The sequence below is a fragment of the Tamandua tetradactyla genome, chromosome 6, assembly GCF_023851605.1.
Source record: "Tamandua tetradactyla isolate mTamTet1 chromosome 6, mTamTet1.pri, whole genome shotgun sequence".
Classification (NCBI taxonomy): domain Eukaryota; kingdom Metazoa; phylum Chordata; class Mammalia; order Pilosa; family Myrmecophagidae; genus Tamandua; species Tamandua tetradactyla.
Window position 1 is genome coordinate 56,107,430 of NC_135332.1, and position 18,280 is coordinate 56,125,709.

At 57.7% G+C, this 18,280-nt stretch overlaps 1 protein-coding gene across 1 annotated transcript; it reads right to left on the bottom strand.

The window, feature by feature from the left end:
* Positions 1-1,916: 1,916 nt before the first annotated feature.
* On the bottom strand, positions 1,917-17,454 carry MNT (MAX network transcriptional repressor). The gene is made up of 6 exons (XM_077165522.1): positions 16,942-17,454; positions 10,959-11,541; positions 10,331-10,372; positions 10,062-10,173; positions 4,810-5,002; positions 1,917-4,598 (listed from the first exon to the last, which is right to left on the bottom strand). The coding sequence occupies exons 1-6, from the start codon at positions 17,012-17,014 to the stop codon at positions 3,832-3,834; spliced, it is 1,770 nt and encodes a 589-aa protein (XP_077021637.1). The 5' UTR covers positions 17,015-17,454; the 3' UTR covers positions 1,917-3,831.
* Positions 17,455-18,280: the final 826 nt, after the last annotated feature.

An 18,280-nucleotide genomic window follows, 5' to 3' on the forward strand; every position in this document is an offset into this window, starting at 1 on the left:
AGGGGACTGAGTGGCCATTCCCAGAGACTGGTCCTTTCTTTAGACAACAAAATTTCAAAACATTCCGCATCACCACTCCCTTCCCCAGGAGTAACCCCCAATCCATACCCAGGAAGAGAAGCTGAGTCAGTTCTCTTTCCCTGTATGGGCCTGGGAGCCAGGCAGTTGCTGTCGAGTTAAAAAAATGCAAGACTAGGCTGCCTGGGCCAGCCTGACCTCTTTCCCTTACCATTCCGTGCCTGAGACAGCTGGCGGACCCAGATTTGCCGGCAGAGCTGAGAACATGCCTCTGGCCCCTGACCTCCTGGTTCTTTCCCTTCTGGTTCCCTTCCCTGAACGAACAGCTTTATGAACACTCTAGGTGACTTGTCCTAACTACTACCCCAGAAGTGTACCCCCCCCCTCACCCTTCTGTGTCCAGACCCTGGGGCCATTCCCCTCTACCTTCCCCACTGGCATTTTCTTGGATTCAGGGACCCAAGTCCTATCTCAGACTCCACAACAGGACAGGGGTGGCACATGCCAGGGGAAGCAGCCCTTAACAAGTCACTCAGCTGCCTCAAACCTGTGTCCTTTCCTGCCAAATTGTGGCTACTTCTCAACTTACATCACTGGGCTGTTAAGAGATGAAACAGGATAATGTTTGTAAAAATGGTTTGAGGAAGTATAAGGTGTTGCAAAAGTATAAGGCAGGCCAGAACTGCAATTTTCAGGGCTCGTGTTAAGTGTTGGAATCAGAATAGAAGGTCCCAAGATATTTTTCTAAAACTGACACGCATGGAGGTTATTTAGGGCTGTGTCCCTGACATCTACAGGTGAGGCTGGGCAACCCCAGCAGCTTGCTGCTCGATGTCTTTCTCTAACAGACTGTCTGCCTCCTTCTGCAATAAAACGACCCAGATGCTACAAGCTGGCAGCTCCATCTCAGGTTTCAGTGCAGGTTTATTTCAGTTTTATATTTTATTCCAGGCAAGTGCTTATTACATGGATAGTATTCATGTCTCAATACCTAAAGTCTTGGAGCATGAACAGCCACTAGAATACAGTTCAATAGTAAAAATACAATATATACAAAATTAGGGTTTTTGTAGATTTTTTTTCCCACACAGCAGATGTATCCAAACACATAAAAATCTCTACAAGTCTGGGGTCGCTACGGTTTATATTTCAGCAAACGGAGACACAGTGACCGAGTCCTCACTGTAAACAAGGGCCACCTCTTTGGGGGGTAGGGGGTGGGACCCTGGGATGGGGGAGAAGAAGCTGTTCCTGGAGTAAGCAGGGGTTATGATGACCCCTCAACTACCCTCCAGGCATTCCCTGCCCTTCTTTGGCCCCCCAAGAACCAACCTCCCCCTCTCCCCCGAGGTAAAGACTCCCAGCCAGTGAGCCACTCTGAACATCAAGAAGTAAAACACGCATGAGAGGTAAATGTGTCTGTGTGCGACCCCCAGGCTGGAAGGGCAAGGGCAGGAGGGGGCAGGCGGTCCCACAGGGTGAGGACAGATGTGGTCCTGACGGTTCTCAAGGGAGATGCCCAAGAAGGGCTGGGCGGGGCTGCCCACTCAGGGATACGGCGTCACAGCGTTCACAAACGACAACAAAACAACAGCAACGACACCCATCTTCACCAATCTGGACATAGTCATTCGGCACTAGATTCGAAGGCCCCCACCAAATGGGGGGCCAGGGGGCAGAGGGCAGATGAGGTATCTGTGCAGGCCCAAGGGGCAGCTGGCTGATAGGAATTTCAGCTCTGGAACTGGCCTTGGGGTGCAGGAAGAGGGGAGCGGGGCAGAGGGAGGGCGAGCTCGCGAGTGCTTCTCTAACTGCTCTCCTAGTCTGTTCTTGCCACTGCTGTCACACTGAGACCAGCGAAACCGGCTTCCCCAGGAACAGAGTCATGGGAGGGGGAGGGTGGGGGTGGGGGGTGGGGGGCTGCAACTGAAGGCAGCAAGCTCCAGAGGTGGAATTGTCCCATGCAGTTGGTCCAGGGCCTCCAGGGATCTTAGTCCTGGAGGCCTCTAGCAGGGAAGACCTGGCTGACTGGCCACCTCTCCCCCCATTCCCAGGAAAGCCAAGTGAGAAGTAAGAAACAGCCCCCAGGAAGGTCTCAAGGAACTGAAAGGACGTTCTTAGGTGTCTATGGAGTCTTAATTTCAAGGGAGAATCTATTTAAGACTTGCTGACCTCCTCAGTGTCTCACAGGACCTTCCAGAAGATCCAGGACCCCTAAATATTCCCTTCCTGGACCTCTTGCCTGCCCTGCCCTCCCACGTCATCAACGCAAACATCACACCTGCAGAAACTCCTTCCTCCCCCCACACTGAAAGGCCATCGGTGAGTGTGTCCAGGTGGGGAGCCGAGTGTGCACGTGTGTATAACTGAGTGTGTCTGACACAAGGCCACTTGTAATAAATACCCACATAAAAAGAGAAGCAAAAGCAGTCTGCCAAGGCAGAAGCAGGGAAAGCAGCACTTCCTACACACGCACCCCACAACTCCTCTCTCCCACAAGCTCAGCCCTGCCCTGGGCCCAACAGAGACCCATCCTCAGAGCACGGAGGAGCCCAGCAGCCCCAGCAGGCCCATGGGGGGGCGGGCAGGAAGAGACAGAAGCAGCAGCCCTCCTCCCAGGTCATTCATGGCCCAACTTTGGTGGCCTGACTCCCTACTCCCCTTGCCCCCTGGGCCCATTTGGTAAAGGGTTGGGGGTTTTGGCCAAGCCTCTGTACCTTAAATTCCTGACTCTTCAGCAGAGCAGCTTCGAGGCTCCTACAACCAAGACCAGAACTGGTCCATGTCTCCCAAGCTCAGAAACCATCAAACCCAGACACCCAGGCCCACCCATTCCTTGGGAGTGCACAGAGCTGAGCAGAGGCCAGGGGACCAGGCCATGCCCTGCCCCTCTGCCTTCTGGAAGCTGAGAACCAAACCCGGGGAGGACATGGGCCAGAGTGGTTTCTCAGTCTAGTCCCAGGCTGTGGGGGAGGAGGCAGGGAGAGCAGTATAGCCAAGCTCCCTCCTTCCCCACCCCTCCCCTGCCCTGCTGAGGTCAACAACCCAGTGGCAGAGACTTAGGGGGTTGAAGGGCTTGTCCAATGAGCCCTTCAGGAAGCTTGGCAACAGCTTGGGTTTGGTTTATTGTTGGTGAAGAATCACTTTAGTTTCTGCTGTAATGAATCTTGACTGCAACTGGGTCAGAGTCCCAGGCTGGGGGCAGCCCCCTCTCTGGATGGCACCCCAGGCAGCCACTCTCTACATTTTGTCACTTGTGCTCAGTGCAGGGCCCGTTACCACCCCCAAAACCCAGTCCTCTGGGCCAAGTGGCTTCAGTTCTGCTTCCCATTTCCCCTCCAAAGGCCTGGGAAGAGGCAGCCGAAGCTCCAGTGGGGGAAGGCCAGGGGTGCCACGCCACCTCACCAGACAAAGCAATAGCAGCAGCAGCAGCGTGGGAAGGTGGGCGGGCAGGGGAAGAGTCGGAGAACATGACGTCCACATCGCACTGATTGCAGGAGACAGGATGGGGAGGCAGGAACGGAACTGGAGCTGGCACCGGCTGGACTGGTGGCACGCTCACCAAAGGGTCTCTCATGAGTCATTTTATCAAGTCCTCGTGCGGCAGGACCCACAGGCCCTGTGCCCAGCTTCCCGGGATGGCCCCTCCCTCCCCTGGCTCAGAGTCTCTGCACCCCCTTCCCCTAGGAGGCCTGGGGGTGGAGTGGATGGGGTGGGCCTGGGCCTGGCTGGAATGTGTGGAGCTAGTGGGTAGGAGAGTAAGGGACAGACCCCCACCCTGCCCCCACTTGGGGCCTCTGAGAGGCCTCATCCTTAGGCCAGCTTGAGCGTGCTGACCGGGAAGGAGGGCATGGTGACCATGGTCACAGGGTTGAGCACTGTCTGGCTCACCAGCTGGGGATGGTGTACCACCTGGGCCCCCACGGCTGGCTTTGCCATGACAGTGGTTGGGGGCCCCAGCCCGGCTGTGCCATTCACTTGCTGGTGTGAAAGCGTGTGGGCGATGTGGCTCACCGCCACAGGTTGGCTCACTGCCACGGGCTGCGGGTACAGGGGCAGCTGGGAGCCCAGGTGGGCCACGTGGTTGAGGGTGGCAGGGTGCACTGTGATGTGGCCGATGGGGGGGGTGGCAGGGGCCAGCTGCACAGCAGGGCTGGGGGCTGAGGGGGCGATGTGGGCGATGTGCTTGCCACCTGGCCCCTGCAGGACGTGGTTCACAGTCTGGATGACTGAGGCGTGGGTGGTGGCTGTGTGGGCAATGACCGTGGAACTGCCCCCAGCCGTGGCCACCAGGTGGGCTGGAGCCGGCACCAGTGTCTGCGCAGGGGCAGCCGGTGGGGGAGGAGGGGCAGCCAGAGGGGTCTTCTGCTGCACCTGCTGCTGCTGCACTGGGAGGTGGGCAGGAGACAGGGCCACTGGGTGGGAGTGAGAGTGTGGGTGGGGCTGTGGGGGCGCAGGAGCAGTGCTGGGGGGTGACAGGGCAGACTTCAGCAGCTCCGGTTGGGGCCGTTGGCTCAGCTTAGGTGGGCCCAGGTTCGCCCGATCCTCCTCCATATCCTCGTCTATGTTGTCCTCACCCTCTGTGGTGGGGGGAAGACACAGGGACAGGGAACAGGTCAGAAGAGTCTGGAAAAGGAGGGGCTGAAGGCACAGCTGCCCCTGGGGATCTGGCAATATTTTTACAGCGGCAAAAGCTGGGCCAGGGAAGCTGGAATTTGAGACACAAGGGCAACACCCAAGAGGGTGGAAGGGTGCAGCTTGCTGTGGGCCATGCAGGGGCCCGGGGCTCACCAGAGGCAGTGGAGGTGGAGGCCTGGTCATCCTCGGGCTGGCCCGTCTGCCGGAGCATACGGTCGATCTCCAGCACATCCATCCACTGGCTCAACTCATGCTTGAGCTCTGCCAGCCGCTGCTGTGTGGCAATCTTCTCCCTTGCCAGCCGCTCCATCTCATGCTCATATTCCTTCTCCTTCCTCTTCAAGGACTGAGGGACAGGGCAAGGGACCGTGAGGACACCCTGAGCATCAGATGCAGGTTCCATGGCATCTCAAATGCCTCCCACAGCCACCCCTCACCTTCAGATAGCCCCACCCCCAGGGATAGGTCTGCAGTGAGCAAGACCCAGGCTCACTGGGGCCAGTGGAGGCAACACCTGCCTCCTGGCCCACAGCTCTGCCCAGTGAGGCCCAATACCCTGGGGATTATGGAGAGGCGGTGGAAGAAAGCCCAGACCCAAGTGTGGGAGCCTGACCCCAACCCCCACCATCAACTCTGGCCTGAGGGGCTTCACCATCTCTTGCCCCAGCCACCCCTCTTGAAGGCTCTGCCCTCATTCTGCCGAGGAGGACAGAAAGGATAATAAACTTCTCAGGTCACATCTAGCCCTGCTCAGTCTCCAATTCCACTAGCCATTCTCCTTGGAACCCATTCCCCAAACAACTCCAAATGATCTTGTGTTTCTCTCCACCTAATCGTTCACTTGCGTCTTTGATAATGTCATTGTCCTTGAAGATGACCCTCTAGACTTTGTGACACCTCCCCACTACTTCATCTCTGTCTTTCCCCCAGGAGCTGCCTGGTTCCTCACTGACCTCCTGGGTTCTCCCCAGTGCTGCTCACCACCCCACCCCAGCACCCTGTCTGCAGCCCTCCAGGCATGCCAGCTCCTGAAATTTCCCAAGCCATGGACTGTGCACCTCCTCCACCCCACCTCAACCTCAGTCCCCAAGTAGCACCGACTCATGAGACATGAGTTACCAAGCACCATAACACTGAAGCCGCCCTCTTCCTCAAGTTCACATGGAAGAAGGTCCCTCTTCCATGTACCATCTTTGCCCCTCCAGGCCCACAGGTGACCACAGGGTGAACACTTAATGTCCCCTCATGTAGATGTGGTCGCCATGCCTTGCAGTCTGGCACTGCTCCCCTATCTAGTTTTCCTCTGCAGCTCCAAAGGACTTGCTTGCATCTTTGTTTCTCAGCTCTTCCATATCCAACACCATTCCTATGCCTCAAACTCTGATACTTTATTAAACCAGCTCTCCTCAGTTTCATGGAACTCCCTGTGGTTGCCTCTTCTCAGCCCAGGCTCATTGTGATAGCCATGTCCACCAGCTGACATGGACAACCCTGTCTTTGCCTTTGGATCTGCTCACCTCCTGGTCCTTTCTCCTGACCTATGCCTTAGCCCTGTACATCCAAGATTGGAGGCCACTTACAGGCGCAGAGCCCACTGACTCCACACGCCAAACTCACCAGCTTGTCTAGCTTTCCTTGGAACCCATCTGCCAAGACCCAGACCCATCCTTCTCACCCCTCTGGGTTCTACTTCCTCATGCTCCAAGACAAACCTGAGAGCCCTACCTCTCTACACACCTTCCCTACCCACGCCCTTGCCATGAGCATCCTCTTGCCTTAGTGCCCTTCTAGGCATCTGTACCACTGTATAGCTAGACATTTAACCAGAGACTGTCAGGTATAATTAATCAGACACTGTCTCATATGGCCGAATTTAAATAGCTCAGGTGTGCATGTTTTGTCTTTCCATCTCAACACACAACACTGCCTCTACCCAACCCTATTTTTGATGAAGGCAAAGATTGTTCCACAGTTGCTTCATGTCTCCTGAACCTACTAGCGGACAGGACAGGGCTATGCACAACATGCTGACTCAGCCCCGGTGGAAGGAATCGTCCTCCCAGATGGTCTCCAGAAAGCCACTTCCCAGTGAGCCTGTTAATCTCACCTCTATTCTGTCTCTCTCTTCATCTCTTATACTTGGGTTTCTCCTGATTCCACTTTCCTAGGGATAGTTTTGCAGCAGCCTACCCTGTCTGTCTGCCCCTTCTGGGCACAGCAGCATCTTCAACCTCACCCACCAACTAGGTCCAACTCCCTCCTGCAGCAACAAACTCCTTACATTTCTGACCTCACTCAGGAGAAACCCTCAAACCATCAGTGGCACATAACCTAGAAAGAGCTGTGTTCTGTACTGCCCTAAAACCTGGTAGCTTTACATCACTGTCACCAAATCCAAAGCCCCCTTGGTCATCCTTTGAATTTAACTTGCTTCTCAACATATCTCTGACAGAAAGGCAGAATGGAAAGATGACTCTCCCCCCACATACACCCCGACCCACACTAACTGCTCACCTGGTTCTGCCCCTGAGAGGCCAGGGCTGGGTATGACATGCAGATAGGGCCCATCAGCAATGGGGCCTGTGGTGGGCCAGCCCTCCCATGTACTTCGCTGCTGGGGGTTTGGGGAGCAGCTGTCCTGAACTCCACCCACTTGCAAGGAAGCTAGACTTCTGGGTCAGGGAGAGAGAATGTCAAACCTTTTTTAACCTAGCCCACTTCTCCATAGTCCTGGAGCTTCCTGGAAAATATTTCCAGGGTTGAACTTTAGTCTGCATTGCTTCAGCTTAAACCCATTTTCTTCCTATGACTGGACACACAATCTGGCACCTGTCTACTCCTCGTCCAGTATGTCCACTTCACAGTGACTTTCTTCAAACCCTTTACTACCTCCAAGCCACTCTGGAATTTGGCTGAGGGCTACAGCCTTCCTCCAGCTTCCCACTCTCAGGGCATAACCAAAGCCTTTGGTCTACATAACCGTAGGGGCCTCTCCAGTACCACCTTACACCAGCTGCCACCCATCTCTTCACGACACTCTTGCTGACCATCTTTTACTTCCAAAAGTACATCTTGTTTCCTCCTGCTGGAGAAACTGTGGCCGGTGCCGGGTTCTCTGCTATCTACTTGGTCTAGTTCACCCTGACCCTCCTTTGGGTCTCAGTTCCAATGGCTTTTTCTCAGTGAACACATCCCCAAACAAATCCTATCTTGCAAATAATGTGGATGGCACTGTCCTCTGTATGGCTACTCGTTCAGTCTGCCACAAGACCAATCCTTCAAGGACAGAGAGACACACTATTTTTGGTGTCTCTGCTGTATTCTCAGGCTCATGCACAGGGGCTGGCAAAAAGTACCTGAAGATGGAGGATTTATAGAATATTGCAAATATTTCTGTTTGTTCCCATGACTAGTACCATGAGAAGTCATCCTTTACTGCCAGCTTGGGGGCTAAGCCATTTCCTACTCAGTCCAGGCCCAAGTTCTTAGAAGCTTATTCTGCTGGTTCCACTATGTCTCTATCTCTGATTTACTTCCAAATCCACACATTACAAAGAACTCTCCCTCCCAAATAGGCGTTTTTTAGAAAGGAACTCGCCATTTCATCCTTTCTACCTCTGAATCATAATTGCTACCAAGTTCTTGTTTATAAAGTACTGGATATATTTACATAAACAATCTCATTTAATCCTCCTAACGTTCCAATAACAAAGACACTGTTACATTCCCATCTAGCCTCATCCTAAGTAAGAAAAAACTGCTATTCAGAGATGTCACCGAACTTTCAGGAAAAGCTCAAATTCTGCAAATATACCCCAGGAAAAAGCATCTCAGCCTCTCCCTGCCTTCCCAGAGCCTCCGAATCCCGCGCGGAGCCAAGGCCACTCAGGCAGCCGGCGAAGCCCCACCCCTGCTGGAGCACGCGCGCACCCACGCGGACCCAGCTTTGCTGCGTCACTACCCGCCGGCCGCACCCTCCCTCGGCGCGCCCAGGAGCCTCCGCCCCCAGCTCGGCCCAGCCAATCTGCAAGCCGGCCCCGCCCCTCCTGGGCTCCGCGAAGCCGCCTCCAGGAGCGCGAGCCTCTCCCCCTCTCCCGGGCGGGCGTTCGGGCGGGCGTTCAGGCAGGCTGAGGCGGGGGCGGGGAGGATCCGCCGGCTGGGAGCAGTCACTGAGCTGCGCCGCCGCCTCCTGACAAATCAGACTCCGGTTACCTCAGGGCTGTGACCTCGCCGCCGAACCCAGGGGAAAAGGTGGTACCCCGCCGGGCTGCCATTCCCACTGACCCTTCTTTGTCACCTTGTCCCCCAAAGCTTCCAGGTGGGCTGGCAAATGGTCGCCCCGCCCTTCCCCAGCGCAGGCCGGGAGACCCAAGCCCCTCCCTTTTTCCAACGGCTCCCCGGCTCTGCTCGCCCCATCCCCCACAGCCTCACCCCGGCGAGCGGAACCCTCCACGGGTTTCCAGGGAAACCGAAGCTAGGGCAGTCATGGCAACAGTCTCATCTACCAGGCGCCCCCACCCCCAATACTGCAGAGAGGAGCCAATACCTGAAGTGAGGGGACACGCGGCCCGGAGGGCCCCTTAATAAAAGGGATGCACTTATTGTTTTAACACAGACGGAAGGAAAGCATAATTTAAGGTTCCGTGTCTCAGGGGCTCTTTGTCACCCAGCCAGACCGCCACGTCCCTCCATCTCGGTTTAAACATACACCGACCCCCACCCCCACCCCCACCCTCCATCTCAGGTCGCAGCACCTCAACGTTCTCAAAGGGAGGATCTTAAATTGCCCTGGGAGTAAAAGGGCCTTCATGACAGGCCGCGATGTGGGCCAGGACCACGCCCAGGGGTCCTCACCCTGCCGCCACTAACAGCCTAACTTAACGACAGACAATTCGGCCCAACCCGGGTTTCCGCACCGGGATGCGGGTGCAGTCTCACCCAGCGGGCGCACTAGCATGCGTAAAGCGGGGGCTGAGCACCGGGTGTCACGCTGAGCGAGACTGCAGCGCGCGCCCTCCTTGGGTGCCGGGGACGCCGAAGCTGTGGGGGCTGCGCAGATGGCGGGAGCTCCGCGGTACTGCGGACGGGGCTAGGGAGAGGCCGCTGCAGCCGCCGCCGCCGCCACCACCCTCCCCTGCGCACGCGCGCACGCCAGCACAGCGCGCGCCCTTCCACCCACCCCCTTCTCGGGCAGGGAGCCCCGCTGACGTCAGGCGGGCCATGTGCGCTGCGCCCGCGTGGAGGCGGGTGGGGGAGCCCGGCCAGGGAGTGGGAGGGAACGCGGGGCGGGGACGCGGCCAGAGAAGGAGGGAGGGCGGCGGTGAGGAGGAAGCTGGGGGTGAGGAGGAAGTTGGCGCTGTCGCCGCTGCCCGCCCTTCTCCCGGCCCTGCTTCCTACCCCCATACCTGGATGTACCGCAGCGCAGTCCGCAGCACGCTCAGATTCGACGTCTTTTTGTCGTCCACATTGGGGATGTTGCGCTTCAGGGTCTCAAAACATTCCTTCAGATGGGCCCTCCTGGGGAGAGGGAATGAGCACGGGTCAGCCAGCGCCCCAGCGGGCGGGGGCTGTGGGTTGGGAAGGGAAAGGCCCCGGGGAGCTGCGGGGACCCAGGATGGGGCAAGTCCCGGAACGGGCAGGGCAGGCCCAGAGTCACACACGCACGCACACACACCTGTTCTTCTCCAATTTGTTGTGGACTTCTCTGGTTCCGATCCTGAAACCCAGACAGACAGGAGGCTCAGGGAGGAGGGCCCGATTAGGTGGCCTTCCTGCCCTCTGCCCCCACCCCCCAAATGCCACAAGCTCTTTGTCCCCAACATTCTCCATAAAAGAAGCAATGGGAGATGTCCCCCTGTCCCGCCTTCACCCCCTGGAGGGCACGTCTATGTTTATAAATCCACCACCCCTTTAACTGCCCATCTCACCCTTCCACCCTGAGGATGAGGAGACAGAAATGCTCCTGGGACCCAGAGAAGCAGCCAGTTGACCCCAGCCCTCACCCAGGAGGCCCATATTCCAGTACTCTGTCCAAAAGCCTGGAAATGCCATAAGCCCCAGCCTTGGAGGAGGTCGGAGAACAGAAGCCTGAGAATGACAGAGGACAACCGCCATTCCCCATTCCGGGAGTGGGGATGGGCACAGCAGGAACGTGTCCAAATATAGGAGATCCTTTCTAGGTTGGGGAGAGAGAGCATGCCTGTGAAGGGCTAGCCTGGAGGGTACCTTCTCTTGCACACACAGCCCAGGGGTGGACGGTTCTCCCCATCCCACCAGCCCCGGGTCTGCCCCACCTCACTCACCCCCCAGGCCTCTTCTTCTGTTCGCTGGATTTGACTTCTTCAGCTGGTGCCAACTTCAAGGTCCCAAGCGTGGGTGGAGGTGGCTGCTGGGGGGCCAGCTGGGGCTGGACTCCAGGGTGTGGAGCTATGGTCAGGATGGGTGTGGGGAGGGGCTGCAAGGGTTTGGGGCTGCCAGTGGGTGGGACAGCGGTCTTCGAGTCTGGAAGTAGGGAAGCAGGAGTGGGCACTTGTGGCCTGGTGGCCAGGGAGGCAGGCTCCTTAATGCTGAGTCCAGGGTTGCTGACCAGTGCCTGCTGGCGAGGTGCCAGGGGCAGAGGCTGGGCTGTGGGGGGCAGTGGTGGGGGCGGGGGTAGTGGCTGTGGGGAGTTGGTCACGATGGGAATGGGGATGACAGTCAGTGGGGTGGGAGGGGTGGCAAGTGCTGGGGGGGGTGCCGGGGGGGGTGCCGGGGGAGACAGAGGCAGGGGTGGTGCCTCAATGCGGGGTTCCTCCACAGGCAGGGAATGGGCCAGCCTGGCTAGGCTGCTGGCCTTCTTCTGCTCCTGCTCCCGCTCCCGCTCCAAGCGAAGCCGCTCCTGCTCCTCTACGCGGAGAGAATACAAGGAGTTTCTCAGCAGGAGCAACAGTCGCAGGGCCCAGTGTCACCCATCCTCCTACTATATCCCAGCTATAGGGCCCAGTGACCACTGCCTGGCCTGTGACTCTACAAATACCCATCCACATCCACTGGGCTAAGCACTGGGGACATTGCAGTAACATCAAACTCACAATCTGGGGGGTGGGGGTGGAGGCAAGTGACTGGATAACCAACAGGCTATGGGAGGGGCAGGACAGGAGCTGCAGGGACAGGGTAGGATCCTTCAGAGAGGTTTTCGGGGCCTGGCAACCCCTAGGCTGAGGGGTTAGGCCAATGATGAGCAGGACAGGCTGGGAGCAAAAGGGCTGCAAGGGAACTGGGGTGACAGATGAGATCGGAGAGGGGGGCAGAGGCCAGTCCACAAAGGACCGCACAGGCCACCCTATGAGATCAGGCATGGGGGGATGTCAGAGCCTCTGGCTGCTGAGTCTGGACATGTGGACTCTGAAGGCTTCCAACAGTCATTTTTCTTTCACATACTTTTTATTTTGAAACCATTTAAAACTTCTAGGAAAGTTGCAAAATCATACAGAAACAATACAGAGAACTCTGATGTATCCCCCACCCAGAATCCCAGGTTTAGTTAAATCATCCTATCTACCTAGTTATTTTCTAAACATTTGGGAGTAGGTTGCATTCACCATGTTCCTCTAACACTTAACACTCCCATGTACATTTCCCCTTCAAAAGTGTTTACGAAGCACCTTGTAGAGGGCAGGCAGTACCTCCATTTCACACGTGACATAAATGAAGCTCAGCAAGGCACAGTGATTTGTTAAGGGTTAGACTGCAAATCACAGGTAAAGCTGGGGCCAGACCCAGCTAAGTCACGTGACATTTGCCCTTGCTGTGTCAACATATGCTCACCAGGTGTTTTCTCACACACATTCACACTGCTTCCCTGGATTCTCACAAGAGCCCCATGTCCCAGGCAGGGCAGGAATATCACTTTCATTTCACAGATGAGGAAACCAGGTCCAAGATTCCTGATTCCAGGCTAGGTTGCAAAGCCTCTGGTTTCCTTGGGGATCATACAACAAACACACTTGGTCCTTCACCGTCCCTTCTCACATTAGAATTCATTTCTCTCACTCTCCACTGCTTGCCTACCACCAATACAAACTAGAAAGAGGCAGACAGAAAGGTAAGCTGGGCTTTTTCACAGTGGCTGAGCTCAGATACCTTGCACCCCATCAGTTCAGCATGTATGCTAAAAGCCCTGCAGGAAGGAGAGCTGACTGAGAGGGTGCATCTCCTGATCTACAGGCCATTCCTACCTCCAGGAAGGCTCAGCCCTGCCCAGTCCTCTCCCAGGCCCCACCATTCCAGTTCCCTGGCTACAGGGCTGGGCAAGGGCCCTGGGGAGTGGCTGCAGCCCCCATGCTAGGAAGCCACCAGCACAACAAGCCCTCCACTCCTACCCTGGATACACCCCACAGCTGACTAACTAACAGAGCTGCCAGTACTGTCTGGTAGGCACGCCATCCCACATGGGGTGGGGCCAGGGCACCCAAGTTGGCTAAGTTTGCTCTAAGGAGGAGGGCATTAGCTCTCTCCCCGCCCCCCCAACACATGTCTCCTGCTGGCTCTGGGGCCCCGGAAAACCTGAGGCCTCAGGGCTCTTTGGCCAATCAACTTCGGTCTAAGCTGGGCATGCTCCTCACCCCCCCCCCCCCCTCTTCGGGCAGAGGAGAAGAGGCCAAGGAGGAAGTAGAGGGAGGAGTGCTGTGAGAGGGGAAGCACTCAGTGGTTTCCCAGCAGCCAGAGTTCAGGGGCTGGACCAGGCTAGCATGGGCCTCTTCCGGAAGAGGAGATGCCAGGCCTGCCCCAACGAGGAAGCTTTGCTCTTCCAGGCCTCCTTCTGCCAGCACTGGCTTATGTGACACCGCCCCAGAGAGAACCAGCTCTCTGACTCCAGTTTTTCCACGAACCACACTGGGAAAAGAAGCCCAGAGAGTTCCAGCCAGGGAGTCCCACTCAGAGACATCCCCATCTGCTCTCCAACCCGCACAAGCTCACCAACAGAGCCCCCTACCTCCATTCCTTTGATTTCTCCAGGACCCGAACTCTTGCTAGGTTTGAGGCCGGTGTTACACCCTCCCACAGGTGGCAGTACAGACAGGGCCCCGAGCCCCGAGTACTGGAGCCCTGAGATCCAAGATGGAAGGCAAACCCCTGTGTCCTACGTTCTAAAGCAACTCCAAAGCTGGTCCAGGCAATGGCAACCTCCTCCCCTACCCATTCTCTTCCACAGCTGGGCAACTCTGCTTCAGGGGTGCTAGGAAGGCCCCAGGTAGATGGCAAAGCTCTATCACACCTGGGCCAGCATGAAAAAGCTTGATTGGTGATTTACAGGGGGTGGTGCCCCAGGTCAGGGCCAGCCCACCAACGCTTCCTGTCTCCACATAGCTTTGACTCATTCCCTATCCAGCAATGGCCATCCCTGTGCACTAGAGAGGGGATAAGCTAAGCGGGGGAAGACGGGCATTCATTTGGGACGATCTGCATTTACACTCTCTCATGCATGTGCACCTTCCCTTGTCTCTGCCCCTCTGGAATGGCCCAGGGCTGGCAGCTGAGGATCGGCACCAGGTGGCCCCCCAAGGTGCGTGAGAATTCTTTCCTTCTACATGCTCAGAGGGAGCCCAGCACATAACACAGGTCCAGGGACAGCCTTGGTCAGGGGCTTCTGGACACTCCAGGCAGCTCCCTTTAGTCAAGGGAGAAGAGGGTCCCAGCCCAGCCACTTCCATGAACACTGGAAATGACCAGCCCTGGCCCTGCAGGATGGACCTGCCCTTTCCTCTGTCTTCCTCCTCCACATGTACACATACATGTCACACATCCTCAGGTTCATGGGGGGGGGGGTATGGTCCAGATCAGGAAAGTGACCCTCGGAGGTTAAATGGGAAATGACAAGAAGCTGGTCACCTGATAAACGGCATGTTCATTTGCCGCCCTCTTCTCTCCCATTCTTCCCACCCCAAGTCAAAGAATAGAATCTCAAGGAGAAGAAACTCAATTCTGGAGACTAAACTGCTGGTCTGGGCATCTGTACATGAGTGTCTGGAGTACATTTTGGCTTTCCCACACCCACCAGCTCTCAAGGTCCTCACCCAATACCTAGAAGCTCTGACCTGGCAGCTGAACTTGGCCTGCATTCAGCTCCCTGCCCCCAAGTTTTCACCGCTCTGGGCTGGAATGGTTCTCGTACAGTCAGACACAGATCATCTCTTTCCTTCTCGCTGCTGAGCTCTGGACTGACTTATTTGGGAAAGGGTGAAAGGGATAACATCTCCCCTTCCCTCGAGCAGCTGCCCAGCCTGCCAGTGAAGTGAGGGTGAGGTGAGTGTTCTCTCCAGCATCGTCACTCTTATCACAGAGGTTGGTACACAGCAGGGACAGAATAGGTGCTCTTGAATTGCATCGTGTGGACGGTGGCAGCAGGTGACTCAGTCTCTCTAAACATTGTACACGCTCCTCCCCCCACCGTTGGGCCCGTGTGCAGGGCAGTCTGGGTCACCACCAGCACTACCCACCGCCTAGACCCGGCTCTGGACCCCTCCGAAAAACAGGAGGAGGGGCGCGTGGGCCGATGTCCCAGTCCATCAGTTCCGCAAAACGCTCTCATGTATCTCCAGTGACTCCTGACCTTGAGAGGCCAGTCCGCCGGACTAGGCCCGCGGACCCACAGCTCCCCGCCCGCTCACCCCGCCTGCCGCGGCGGCGGTACACGCTGCAGCCGCGCGCGCGCACACACGCGCGCACACACACACACAACACACACTACTACCTCCTGCATGACTCATCATTGAAGCAACAATAGGCAGAGAGAAAGGAAAGGAGGGCGAAGCACTCACTCCACCACAACCAACCCGGCCGAGGGCTTTTGGGGGCAGGAGTCCCCAAGTACTGCATACGCATCGTTCCAAGGCTAACGCCTTCGCAGTAGTCAGGAAAACGGATGTCTTTCCCCCAGCGCCCATTTTTGCAGCGCCCTGATGCTAGGGACCACCAACATGGGCGCATGGGGCTAGGAGACATTTGAAATCCTATTCTAACTCCTGTCGAAGAAGCACCAAAGTTTCCCCCTTCTCTGCCTGGCTCATCCTACAAAGCGGCAGGGAGGTTGTTAGGAGGTCCTGGTGAGAACGTTTTGGGGGTCAGCGGGAAGATGTGAGCTCTAAATGTCTAGCTGCCCTAGGATTCTGAATGCTTCTCTAGCCCCAGTATCAAAAGCAAGAAGGCAAGAACCAACAAGCGAGCTCCGCTCCGCCTCCGCAGGGCAAAGACTCTCCCTGGGAGATGCCCAGCGGCCTGGGCCCAGGCCCAACCCGGAGCAGGGCACCGAGCCAGTCCCGCCCAGGCCCCGCCCCCGACCGAGCGCCAAGCAGCAAGGAGGGGCCGGGGCCGGCCGTCCCCAGCGGGAGTGTCCCCCGTGCACGTGGTCGGGGGCGGGGCCCGTCCACGTCACCAGCCGGTGTAACCAACAGGCTTGGAACGCAGGCACACGCAACATTCCAGCCGAAAGCGGGTTTGGAACACGCAGACACGCCACATTCCACACCGGCTAAAGCCGGGCGCAGCGAGGCGGGGTCCGCAGGCCGCCCCCAGCCAGCCGCGGGCCGTTTCGCACACACGGAATAAATCGGGCTTCCACCCAAAACTCAGACGCGCTACCCAGCCCAGCTCTAGGAGGCGGGGTCAGGCGGGGCTGGCCAGGATCATAAGACACGCGATGTCATTTCATTCTGCAAAGGCCGCCTCCGCCCCAAGCGGCGCGTAGATCTGCCGGGAGCGCCCCCTGCGCCCTCCTTCCCGGGCCAGGGAAGCCGGGGAGATGCTCGGCGTAGAGTAATTCCCACCCCCACTCCCTTACACACACGCCCACTCGTGTGCACTACACGCACGCCCGTGTACACGTCCGTTCATCCGCTCTCCCCGAGGCTTACATCACATATCCCCCGTGCACACTCGCACGCACACGCGGGTCTGCTACCCCCGCGCAACACCATTCCTCATATCCCCACCCCCGGCTCCACACATCCTCAGCACCAACGAGAGTGTCGCTGGCCCACGCGAAAGGAGCCCCCCACGGAAGGTGCACAAGGGGTGGCAGGCAGCTGGGGGAGCGTCCGTGGGAGCTGGGCCCCTTGCTGCATGTTAATGAATTCATTAATTAATTTTACACATCACTTATTCCCGGCTCTTGCGGGGAGAGGTGCGGTACTCGGCTCTGCAGGCCTTCCGGGCCGGGGATCTGCCAGCGGTTTCGCATGGGTTCGGGGGCCGGGGTCCCTGGCCACCCCTTCCCCAGTGCCCTCGGGGCCCAGCCCGGCCGCTCACCACGTGCTCTCTGTTGTTGCTGCGCTTGCCATTCCAGGAAGCGGGCCGCCTCCAGTAGCGTCTCTATGCTCATCGCGCCGAGAGCTGCCGGGGGCGCGCCGGGGCCGAGGCTGCGGCCCGCGAGCCGGGCACAGGTCAGGCTGGCGGGCAGGCAAGAGGGAGGGGTCACCTCCGGGGGGCGACAGGGCTGGGCGGCGCAGCGCACTCCGCAGGGAGGAACGGGGTAGCACGGGAAGAAAAATCAATGTCTCCCAAAATATTTGCAAAATATAAATTCGCAAATTTTAAAAAATTTGATGCAAAAAAAAAAAAACGGCACTGCCTTCCTCTTTCTCCTCCCTCTCTTCCTCCCTTCTGATGCCTCCCTCCCCGCGGCCCCCGGGAGTCCCGCCGACAAGAAAGGGCTTTGCAACAAGATGGCGAGGAGGCACCGACACACACAACAAGGGAAGGAGCCGCGCTGCCCCCGGCCGCCACCCCCGCTACTACACCGGGGCAGCCGCCAAAGCCCGGACCGGAGCCCCCGCCCGCCCGGCCGCGGCGTCTCACGGAGGAAGGGGCGGGGCTGGCCCCGCCCACTATAGACGGCGCGCGCACACGTGGCCTGGGTGGGGGTGGGGGAAAATCGAGCCGGGTTCGTGCGCTGCATTTCCGCTTTCCCGCCTCGCCCCGCCCCGCCAGTGAGCCACAAGTGGAGCAAGGCCTGGGTGTTTGGGTCATTCAAACCGAAATTTGCCCTGCTGGAAGGAAAGGAGAGTGAAAACTTAAGGCTTAAGGTAGCTCAAATAAGGACACTCCTGGTCAGGGAAACCTCGGGGCGGTTGAAACGGACCTTACTCCAGTGGTTGCCGCTCCCCTCCCGCACGTGACCCAAATCCCGCAACCACACGCCTTGTCGCAATTCCCCTGGGATCCGCCCATGGGCGGAGCTGACGACGGGAGCCAGCCAGAGAACAGGCGAGGGAGCGGAGTGGCGATCCGATTCCGTGTTTTGCCTCCGTTCCTCCCCCCGCAGTGCGTTCGCATCCTATTAGGCGACGTCACCGGGCCACAGGCCAATGGGCGGGCAGGACAACACGGCATGGAGCAGCTCCACATGGACACCCAGCGCCGCCAGCCTTCCGTTTAAAGGGCCCGAGCCTGCAGGGTTACATTTGCGGATGCCGATTGCTGCCACTGTGGGAACGGAGGGTGACGAAGGAAATCCCGCAGTCGTTACCCGGCCTACCCTTTACTTTTCACCACCTTCCCTTTAAAACCCAGTCTTTCTCTTTTCTCCCTGCAAACTCTTGTCTTTGTCCACGCGTGTCTGGTATGGGTGGAGACTCTGATTGGGCCA